Source organism: Metopolophium dirhodum, unplaced genomic scaffold (assembly GCF_019925205.1).
Source record: "Metopolophium dirhodum isolate CAU unplaced genomic scaffold, ASM1992520v1 scaffold1, whole genome shotgun sequence".
NCBI lineage: Eukaryota > Metazoa > Arthropoda > Insecta > Hemiptera > Aphididae > Metopolophium > Metopolophium dirhodum.
Window position 1 is genome coordinate 1,508,442 of NW_026869896.1, and position 12,609 is coordinate 1,521,050.

A 12,609-nucleotide genomic window follows, 5' to 3' on the forward strand; every position below is an offset into this window, starting at 1 on the left:
AAAAGCTATCAACAAGTTAGTTTTTAGTGAGTCTGTTGTTATTATTTAAACCTAAATAAAATATGTTTATAATACTCTAGAATACTACTAAATTTTATTCATACTCAAAAAGGAATTATGTTTTTTTTATTATTAAATATATAGCATTGTTATTATTTAAACCTAAATAAATTATGTTTATAATACTCTAGAATACTACTACATTTTATTCATACTCAAAAAGGAATTATGTTTTTTTTATTATTAAATATATAGCATTGTTATTATTTAAACCTAAAGGAATATGTTTATAACACTATATTTATATTATATACTATATTCATACTCGAAAAGGAATCATGTTTTTGTTATAATAAAATTATCAGTATTTGTTATTAATTATTTATTTAATTAATTAAAGCTAGATGAGCTAATAATAAACTATTTATGATTTATTTATGTTTTATGTCTATTATTTTCTGTTGTTTAATTAATCAATTAATTTTGTTAGTTCTTAGTTATTTATTTATGATATTGTCACCCCTCTAGGTTCTGATTGATGGTCGCCCTTGGAAGGAACATATAATAATGAGTCTCTTGTGGCATAGATTAAATCATTTATTAAAAATCACATACACATTGTCAGTGGTTGTATTTAATTAAATATAGTATCAATTAATTTTCGGCGTGCTATATTTCCAGTTTGTTGAACAGGGTAAACTGGAACTTGTTGAAGCACATTTTCATTAAGCAGAGTGTCATCTATAGGTAAGGGGTCATTAGCTTTAATCAACATATTATGTAACACTGCCGTAGCGATAATTGTGAGCAAAGTAGTTGGTATTTGTGTCCGAACACCAACAGATAATACAGGGAACCGCCTTTTCCACACACCAAATATTCGTTCTATAACATTTCTGGTACCAATTTGGGCTTTCTAAAAATATTAAAAATGTGTTGCTTTAATTAGAAGAACAACTAATAATGGTTGTCATTTATGAGACACGTTTTGTTTTCTAACCTGATAACGTTTTTTTGCTTCGGTAATTGGATTAGCAAGAGGGGTCATCAAATAGTTCCTACATGCGTAGCCTCCATCACCTAGAAGTAGAGCATCTCCAAATTTATGGTTTTCGAATTGTGCTCTTATTAATGAATTATCGAATATGGTAGAGTCATGTACCGAACCAGGCCAACTATTAATATTTGAATAAAATGTATACAATTTGCACATAATTAATAAATTACAAGTATTTTTCTATATGTAGTATATTTAATTAAAGTTACTAACCGAGCCACCCCACACAGCAATTGTTAATCAATACGATTGTATAAATATTTTTATTTGATTTAAATTCAAATATTTAAAATTTATAGTTGAAACAATATTGAATATATATTAATTTTTATTGATTGTAACCAAAATATTTATCAATCATTATTAAATATTTAAATAATCATATTTTATTTTCAATTAATATATGAGGTTTAATAAGTTTTAAAATTTAATAATTATTAAATATACTGTGTTTCAATAACTATTTAAAATTAAAATTAGACGTTTATCCAATATTTATATTTAAAATTAATTGTTGGTTTTGTGTTGTTTGGAATAAATATTTTTATTTTCAACTACTATTTAATGTTTAAATATCGTTACAAATTAATTTAAATTAAATATTAACATATTATATTGATATTAAGTTAAAAATGCTTCAATTTCTATGTTATATAATCAGGGCTGTATTTAGAATTTAGGCGCCCGGGGCACTTATAAAAATCCACCCCACCCCATTTTGTGGCAGAATGAGGAGGGGGGACAAGGCCACCCGCAGCGCGGGGGGGGGGGCTGAATAAAAAAGTCCATTAAAATTTATCGCCCCCAAAAAATTTCACGAGAGGGGCAATTGCAGCCCACCCTGGCCCCCCCCTAAATACGGGCCTGTATATAATTATAAATTGTAGTCGCCTATATATAGGTATATATATATATATATTTTAATTATATTACCTTTTATCTATGATAATAAAAGGGAATGTTTGCACTTTGCAGGCGTATGTTTAGCCGTATAGGTACAATCGACTCTTACTATTAATTTCTATTTTATATATTATTATAATTACCTACTCAAAGTATAGTAGCTGGTACCTATATAATAACTGTATAAATATATATTTATATTATACAGAAAAATCTATCTTTTTCTTTTTATTATGTTTTATAATTTTTAAAATTATGTAAAATTTTTATTATATTATATTTTGAACAAATGAAAATATATAAATATATTGATATAATTATAATATTATAATAAAATCATAGATGGCAGCGATAGAGATTAATACAAAATATAATGTTTTGTCGCAATAATTTAATTGATAGACATTATTTTTATTATTAATTTTTAATAACCCTATCGATTTTTGATTGTATTTATACAATTTAAATATATAAATCTGATAACCTGCTGCAAGGATTGGGACTTTATGAATTTGCATATTTGTTCATTAGGTGAATATAGAAAAAATCTGGTTCGGTATAAAAATTTGTTTTGTGTTGTCTGGGTTTGAAATTTAAAGTTTAAACATTATTACAGTGAATATTATTGATTTTTTCTATTAATATCCATATTTTAATATAGATTTATTGATTTAATTATTACTATACTAACTGCGTCATAAAGAGTTAAGATACTTTATCTAACTTAACAACTTTGAGTTGGTAGTTTCAAGTTTGGTACATTTAATATCTTGATACAGACTTGATCTAGACGTTCTAGTACCTAAGACCTAAGTATTTTATATAGTTGTAAAATATGTAAGAGTAAGACCTACCTCAGGTTCCTTGTGATTTTATTTAATTGGTTTTAAAACAGTACCTATAGGTATTTTACTTATTTTATGATCTCTGTATCAGTAGTTGCAGACTACGTGTATCAAAGGTAAGGAATTATTATACTCGCTATTATTAAGAAATGCAATTAACTAAATGCAGGTTAAAAGCGTATAGAATATTAGAATCTATACTATAGATGCGGATTGTTCTACATTTGTTTTATTTAAATGTAGGTATCAGAATATTCATTGTTATTTTTGTAAGTATTAGCCATTAAGACGTACAAATTATAATATTACAATACAATATTCAAAATTCAGTTTGTAGGAGATGATACTGTTTAAAATAGTTGTAAAATATAGTAAATTATTAAGCTGCGTACACTGCATTAGCGAGCCGAACCTCTTGCGAAGTGCGAACTATTTGCGAACCGTTCGCACGAATCCATTTACCGTCGGTTTTTTTTGACCAACTTCTAGCAAACTTGGTACAAATTTGGACGTCACAAACGGTTTGCAAAAGGTTCGGCGGCTTAACAATATTGTCTATTTTAAGTTATAAATATAGAAATCTGTTGTTGTTGAATTATAATTTATAAGTAATTTGCGGGGAAAACCATAAACGACCGTTGCGTCCACCGTACTCCGCACTGCCCATGTTTATCGTTCGGGCACGGCGTTCGTTGGCCGTCGGCCGTCTGTCACGCACTCACACGACAATCGACAATACGACATCGGACATACATATTACATACACTGATACAAATGTCAAATAATTACAATTACATTGCAGATTTAACCAAGTATTCTTGTCTAAATGCATTTTACATTTTAACATAAAACATTCAACATACGTATTCGTCACTTGTAATAATTAATAATTATTATACTGTACGTTTTATTGTGTCGTTCGTTTTTTACGATGGAAGTCATAATATAAAAAATATCTGCAGTTTACAGTTCACGAACACATGTTTGTCTACATTTTGGTAAGTATACTTAAGTTTTTATTATCGTGCTCATTATTGTTAATTGTTATTAATATTAGGTATAAATTATTGTAATCACCTACTAAAACGATGTAGACAGAATCAGAATGAATAGTTAAGCATAAAAATAATAAGTTATTTAATATAAACAAATAGGTATTACATTTTGTATTACGTATATTGTTATTTCTATGTAATATGTTATAAATATATAGTGACGGGCCAGTTTCATTATACTGCAGGTGATATTATTAAGTAATTCATTTGTTTTACTAAGTATATTAATATGTAACAATGTAAAATTATATAAATTAATTATTGTGGTTGGACTCCCTACTTTCACTATAAGCTTATTGTTTGTGTATTAACTTTGTTGGTTACCTACACATTTTGACCGTTGCTACAATCTGTAAAATATGTAAATACAAAATGTATATAATATAGTGTTCTTAAATTGAATTAATTTAAATATAAAATATATTAATACCTATTGGCTATTACTTAAGCAAGTTGTTTGATAACTTATAAATATATAATATACCTAAAATGTTTAAGTACTAGCCATGGTGGTGTAAGTAGCTGATAGTGTAATAAGATTATAATATAATATATAAATCATATTATGTTCAGAATTAATATTAATGATAGGAGTTGGAATAGTCTGCTATTGGTAACAATACTCTGGACGTACAAATTTTTAATTACAATTTACAGTTAACTATAAATTTGTTTTTCCTTTTAAAAAGGTTATTGGATGAAGTAAAAATTGAGATATTCGCAAGTTGACGATTGTAATGTACCTATAAACATAGTACATTTATGTCAATAATTTATATTTTTAACAACTTAAAAATTATAAATTTACAGCTTCAGACGCCACGATAAATTATTAATTTATATCAATTGGGATTTTGGTAAGAATAAACAAATTAAATTTACAATTAAATATTAAGTAGATAATTTTTTTTTTTTTTTTAATAAATTAGTTACCCTAAAGAAAATTGCAGTATACTGTTGCTGATGAATTCAATGCTTGGTATTGAAGTATAATTATTATAGAAATTGTATATTAGCATATTATGCTTTTATCATTTATTATATTTATATAAGTTTCCAGACGCCAACAAAAATATAGGTACACAGTATTATTTTTATATTATTTTCAATGTAAATTTTATTTAAGTTAGTAATAAGTTTAATTTATTTGTTTTACAATAAATTATTAATAGTTTGAAGTTAGCTGGTAGGTAGTAAAGTGTTTTCATATCTACTATTATTTACACTAGTAGGACTTTTCTATAATATATTATACATATAATAATAGTCATTCTTTTATTTTATTTTAATGACAAATATGTCTAGTAAATCTGAAAGTAAATCTACTAAGCGTAGAAGATATTTGAACGATATGGAAACTATTGATTTTATTGTTGAAAATCAAGAACAATTAAACTTTTTCCCACAATCAAGTACATCCCAAGATAATGGTAATAATTTGGTTGTAGAAAGCCATGCTAGACCATCTCCCAGCGTAATTGGTAATGATGATCACCTTTCTAACAGTCTTAGTATTGATACATCTACCTTTCCTTTTTCAAGTATTAATTTTGATAACAATAATGTAGACATATCTGATTATGGTGATCTACAAAATGAATCATGTAGCTCCGATTCAAATGATGAATGTTTAACAAATGCTAATAATATTTTATATGATGATCAATGTTCTATTCTTAAACTTATTGCTAATTGGACAATTGAACATAATATTACATTATCTGCACTATCTTCTTTATTAAAGGTTTTAAAAAATCATAAATGTTTTAGTTATTTTCCTGTTGATGCTAGAACGGTGTTGAAGACACCTAATAAACCTAACAAAATTCAAACTGTTCAATCAGGATATTATTACCATTTTGGTATTGCAAATGGTTTAAAATCTCATTGTAATTTTTCAATTATTAAAAAAAATATAATTAAATTGGTTGTTGGCATTGATGGTTTGCCTTTGACAAAAAGTTCCTCAAGCGCCTTTTGGCCAATTCTCGCATATGCTCGGTACAGTTCTTTTAAATCTAATGTGTTCATAATTGGTCTTTATTGGGGGAAAGAAAAACCACAAAACAGTAATTTATTTTTAAAAAATTTTGTTGATGAACTTAAACTTTTAGCAGAAAATGGTTTGGATACTGGTTATGGTAAAAAGTATGTGAAGGTAGATACATTTTGTTGTGATACTCCAGCCAAGAGTTTTATTTTATGCACCAAAGGTCATGTTGGATATTATTCCTGTCCAAGATGCACCGTTGAAGGTGAACGTATAAATAATACCATGTGTTTTCTAGGTACAAATTTTCGCAATAGAACTCATTTAGATTTTATAAACCGTATTGATGATGAACATCATATAGGCAATACAATATCAATTTTAACTGAAATACCTTATATAAATATGGTGGACGATTTCAGTATTGATTATATGCATTTAGTATGCTTAGGTGTTGTTAAGAAATTGATTTTATTATGGTTGGGTATATTTAAAAAATCTCCTGTACATGTTCGCATACAAAGCCGATATGCAAATATAGTTACCAATCGTCTCTTATTTAATAAAAAATATGTAACTGTTGATTTTTCAAGAAAACCTCGGGGATTAAATGATGTAGTGAGATGGAAAGCAACCGAGTTTAGACAGTTCTTACTTTATACTGGACCTATAGTGCTAAAAGGAATTTTATTGGATGAATGTTATATTCATTTTATATGTTTACATGTAGCCTTTAGAATTCTATTATCTTCTAATAGTACTGAAAAGTTGGTAAATTTTAGTAAAAAAATGTTGATACATTTTGTTGAAAAGTTTGAAGAAATTTATGGATCTCAATTTTCATCTCAAAATATCCATGGATTAATCCATATTGTAGATGATTATAGGAAATTTGGCTCCTTAGAGGAATGCTCTTGTTTTCCATTTGAGAACTACATGAAGTTTTTGAAAAAAATGGTAAGAAAACATGAGAGACCACTAGAGCAAGTAATAAAACGCTATCAAGAATTTTTAACCTTTAGTGAATGTAAATTAAACAATCCATGCAATGAAATAATATACAAAAAAAAGCATGTTAATGGACCTTTACTTGAACACTTTACTACCTCTCAGTTCCAAATAATTGTTAAAAATAGAATTAAAATAGATATAAATTCTGTTTCTGATTGTTATATAGGGTTTGATTATGATAAAAAATTATGTATTTTTAAAGTTATAAATATTTGTAAAGATTCTATTAATGGTAGAAATGTATTTTTGGTTAAACAATTTAATAAAATTTGTTGTTACTTTAAAAAACCTATTAATAGCTTAAAGTTAGGTATAGCATTAGTTGATGAATTATCTGAAGATTACACAACAATTGATGTAGAGTTAACAGAATTTTCTAAGTATATGATATTAATTGATAATGATAATAATAATGTAGCATACCCCATTTTACATACTCTTGATGTTATTTGATTATTATTTGTAATACAATTATTAATTTTATGTGTATGTTATAACATATAACCATAAATAAATTGATCTTATTATATATTTTATTTACTTTTTATTATTACAAATTCTGAGTTGATAAAATACTTAATATAATATTTATATATATTGAATAATTGATAATATCTAAATAATATGTATAGGTATCCTTATAAATTGTAATTTATGCTATGATATTTATTGTTTAACAAACATTATTTATTGTTGTATTATTATAGTATTAGAATATGGCAACCTATTCAGTAGTTCACTTTTATGGTGATGACTCTGTAGAACCTGTACCCAGTTTTTGGTTCACAAAGAATGGAACTTGTGCGTGGCCAAAAAACAGAGCTTTGATTAAGAAATTTGTACAACTTAAAACTATTCCTAATGAAATTGAATTTGATTACCATGAAGCAAGAATTCTTAAAAAAAATATCAGTAAAAAATATTATTTGATAACAAAATTCCTAACTATTAAATACTTTTAAAATTTGATACCTTTTTATACTATAGAATCATTTGGAGAAGCTAATAATTTGGCAGAAAAAGGGTGTAATCAAAGTGACCTGTCAGATATTGGTGAATTAAAGTCTAAGAGAAAATTAAAAGTAAAAACCAATAACCAGTCATATTCAGATTGTCCCGAGTATTCAGGTTATTAATTTTATTTGTTCTCCTAATTAAATAATAATATATCTGTATATTTTAATTTATAACACTTATGTATCACAATTATTATTTTATTTAGATTCTGATGATGAAAAATTCAATAAAAGTAATAAGTCTGATCGTACATTAAAATATGCAGGTTGGTCTCCTTCTCCAAAAAAGTTGAAAAGTAAGTTTTTACTTGTAATGTATTATAATAAATAAATAAATATCTATTGTATGTTATTTTGTACGTATAATATATATGAATATTTTTTTTAAAGTGCTGAAAAATCAACAAAGACCATCGATAGTTAAACAGCTGTCTTATGACATACCATCAAATTTGACTGATAAGTATAAGAATGATGGTAAGTCATAATGTATTTGTTATTCACTAATAATTGCTACAAATGATTTATATCAATAGGATAGATGTATTATATATAATCATGTTTTGTTTTTACAGTACCAACATTTAATTTAAACTATTATGATAAAATTAATAGTAATGAAGAAATCATTGAAATTCAATTAGAATCTTCTGATGTTCATCTTGGTAAATATTATTTTTTTTAACAATAAAGTTATTATTTATTTATTTAAATTTCAATTATATTTTAACAGATGAAAGAAGTTCAGAAGTATGTATCAGAACACCTAAACTATTAGACATATCTACAGAAGCTGTTAAAAATAGTACACCACTAGGTAATTCTTCAGTTTGATTTAAAAATATACTTTATATTTATATTTACAAATTTCATACAGGCACAGATTATCAAAAAGAAACTTTACATATGTTGACATTTATCAAACATGAATTAAGACGTATCATAAACAATCAAAGGGATATGGCTCAAAGACTTGATTTTATTGAAATACGTTTAAATAGCATGCCAACAAAAGATTCTTCTATGAATGGGATATCCTCATCATTATTAAATGATATGACTTGTCCGTTACCCATCGATAATATGGCAGATCTTGATACATTGGAAAATAATATTTTGGGAGAAGGTACATTCCGCATAAACTTGGTAAGAAACTAAACTATCTTTGATTTACTTATAAAATGGTTGAAATATTGAGTTTTAATTAATTATAATTTAATTTTTGTAACTAAATAAGTATAGTAATTTTAGAGTAATCGAAGAAACAAGTAAAAGTTCTGTGCTAAATAATATTATAATACGCTAGGTATTCATAATAATATTATATAATACTATTAAAAATACTAGCTATTATTTTATACCTATAAATATTTCTAAAAAAAGCAACTAAGTAAAATGATTATCATGGATATATTTGTCGTATAATTTTAGAGGATGCTACCCATGCATTTGTTGTCTCTGTCTTACACACGTACGACATATCAAAATTGTGTTCACTAGTTTCTATAGTTTTGATATTAGAGTGAATTGACCTTTTATACAATTTTTAGATAATAACATTATTTGTGCTTAAGCGTTGGCTTTTACTAAATATGTATTTTAATTTTCAAGAGAGATATGATCATTTTTAATTTTTGATATTTCACATACCCATATTTTGCTTTAAAATGAAAAAATTTAAAAATCGCCAACGCTTAAGTACAGAGAATGTTCTTACCTAAAAGTTTAATAATAGGTCAACTCACTCTAATATCAAAACTATTGAAACTAGTGAACAAAATTTTGGTATTTCGTATGTGTGTAAGACGGAGACAACAAATGCATGGGTAGCATCCTCTTAAGGACTTGGAAGATCATGGCCAAGTTTCTTATATGTATACCTACTGTCTAATATTTGTTTACTCAGTTATTAAAGTATAAAGGATAAGTTGTTTTTATTTTCATTTATTTCCTTAGTTTTGAAATTTGAGAGTTTTGCCTTTACAATTATTTTAATATATTTACATATTTTTAGGTGAATGAACTATCTTATATTGGTGGAAAAAATGTTAAATCGATGGTAAAAAGGCTTATGGCTAAGTTATTTAAAGATGAGTTACTGAAAGACTTCTCTTATACAGGGAAAAAAGGAAAACAGAAATTTTCAAATTTAGCAACTTGTTCAGTAATATTTGGTAAGATGCATAATAATTATATAATATAACTATTGATTTTATTGTGTAGTAGGCAGTGGTGTAGGGAAAAGATGATTATTTTTAAGCAATGGTTTTTAAAAATGTATGGGTGGGTGTACCCATGATGCTTAATTTAGTAAAATTTGTAAGTCAATAGTGCAGATAATACATGCTCAGGCTACATAACTACTATAATCATTTATTAATATGATATTTTATTATCAGGTACAATATAATAATAACAATGTTCATTTATTATATAAATATAATTCATTTTATAACTAAAATAAAATGTGTAAAATATATCTTATTAAATCAAAATTTAAGATAACTAATAGTTTACATGCAATAAAATAAATAACTATAATAATGTACACACATAAATTTTAGTAAAACTATTTGCAGATTTGTAAACATATAAATGCATATGTTTTAACATGTTATATAAATGGCCATCAGGAAGAATATATTATATATCCTCATTCAACATAAATATAATCTTTTCTCTTAACCAAAAATAAGTTAAACACACTAATGTGTAATTTCTGTTTAGTTATAATGTATAATGAATACTACTTATATGCTATATTTACCTATTATTAAAACTTTCTTATTTAATTTTTAGATGCCATCAAAACTCAAGAAAAGTTTAAACACAGTACTCAAAATGAAATGGAAGATATTATTAAGTATGTACTTGCTCAAGCTCCATTTAATTTGAAGAGGCAAATTGAAAAAAAAAACTAACCTTTATATTTTTTATCATCCATACTAATTCTTTTATTTAAAGCTGTATCAATTTTTTTTTAATCCAAGTTGGAATATTTTTTTTTTAAGCGATTTAAATATATTAAAACTTAAAAGTTTAAAATAAATAATATATTTTATACAATGATATATTGAATAATATTTTTTTTTTTTTTTAGATTGGAATTTCTTTTATTTTTAACTGTTTATTTTCTTTTTGAGCACATATACAGTGCAGGTTTATTTAAAAAAGTATTTATATATTATAATTTACAATACCTAGACATTAATTCCTCATTTAATTTTTATATTATGTGTACTTAATTTTTGATTGTATAATATTAATTAATGAAAATAAAATGTTAATTATTATTAATTGCAGTTGTTTATTTTATATTTATTTAACATTTGTTTTCCTCGTATTCAATGTAAGTTAACGTTGATGGTACATTAATTAACCATTACAAAATCATAAATAAATATAAATTTATAAATATTAATTATTTAATATTGATTAAATATTTTTTTTTTACTTTGATTAATAATTATACAAAGGGTTCAACCAATATTTATTAGGAATTATATAATATATAAAAATCTTTTATCTATGAAAATTTAACATTTGTTTAATATTGAATACTTTTTTGAAATATTTATTTAACTTTGTATAAATATATCATTGCTGTGTGGGACAATATTTGTAAATTGTAAATTACTTTTACAAACAGCCTGTACATTTATGGAAAAATATCCTTTTCGGTTTCGGAATGTTTCTCCAATATTGCTATTGGGAGACTGTATTCTTATATGGGTACAATCAATTGCACCAATAACATTAGGAAATTGACGCAATTGATTGAAACCTTCATATACGGATTGTCTCTCTAGTTCTGTTCTAGGCATTTGAATGAATTGCGGTTTGAGGGTTGCAATACATGTAGACACTTTTTTAACTATACGGCAAACTGTTGACTTATGTATACATAAATGGTCCCCTAGAACTGCCTAAAATATAATATAATATGTAAAGTTTATTTCAAAGATCTAATAAAAATGTAAGTGAAGATTATTTAACATTAAAAAAAAATTACCTAAAACGCACCAGTTGCATAGTACCTAAGTGCAATAAGAAGTTGAAGTATTGGGGATAAAGACATATTCCGGTGTGTATTATGCTGAAGATGATCTTGTATCATGTTTAACAACTCAATGAACATAATTTTAGACAACCTCAAAAATAAAAACATTACTTTGGTAAATACCTACCTACATATTATAATACTCTTTTTTTTTTTAATCTTTTATATACCTCTGTTTGAATTCCATATCATCATACTCAGTGAAAGGATTCGTTCTGTCCCGAAAATACCGTGGTCTTGGTAATACCTGCAACACCTCAATTATAAAATCCTCGTCATTAGATGACGAACTAGAGGATGAACTACACGAATCATAATATGCCATCGAAATTATTCAAACACAATTATAGGTACATTAGTTAGTTTAAGAAAAAAAAAAATTAAGTATAAATTGAATAATAATATTGATAATATTGATTATTGATTATTGATAATAAAATGTGTTTTTCTTATCAAATATTATATTATTTTAACCGATCTGTAAGTAGTTACAGATGCAAAATCCTGTCTGTAGTTTACAGGTCCGGTAGCCAATAATTTACGGAGCCGGTAACTTTACCGAGCGTTCAAGCAACGCCTAATTTTATTTACAGAGCCATTAACGCACTTACAGATCTGTAAGTCGTTAAAGAACGTTTATGCAACCCGGCCTTAATGTAAAATATAAATGAT

At 25.5% G+C, this 12,609-nt stretch overlaps 2 protein-coding genes across 2 annotated transcripts; one reads left to right on the forward strand and one right to left on the reverse strand.

The window, feature by feature from the left end:
* Positions 1-634: 634 nt before the first annotated feature.
* LOC132953269 (putative nuclease HARBI1) lies at positions 635-3,472 on the reverse strand. Its single transcript, XM_061025790.1, has 3 exons — positions 3,459-3,472; positions 1,001-1,175; positions 635-916 (listed from the first exon to the last, which is right to left on the reverse strand). Exons 1-3 carry the CDS (start codon positions 3,470-3,472, stop codon positions 635-637), a joined length of 471 nt encoding a protein of 156 aa, XP_060881773.1.
* Positions 2,937-10,875, forward strand: LOC132953286 (uncharacterized). Its single transcript, XM_061025810.1, has 12 exons — positions 2,937-3,803; positions 4,550-4,717; positions 4,790-4,938; positions 7,569-7,773; positions 7,849-7,989; positions 8,084-8,173; positions 8,268-8,354; positions 8,453-8,542; positions 8,611-8,694; positions 8,755-9,023; positions 9,892-10,051; positions 10,677-10,875. Exons 4-12 carry the CDS (start codon positions 7,578-7,580, stop codon positions 10,796-10,798), a joined length of 1,239 nt encoding a protein of 412 aa, XP_060881793.1. The 5' UTR covers positions 2,937-3,803; positions 4,550-4,717; positions 4,790-4,938; positions 7,569-7,577; the 3' UTR covers positions 10,799-10,875.
* Positions 10,876-12,609: the final 1,734 nt, after the last annotated feature.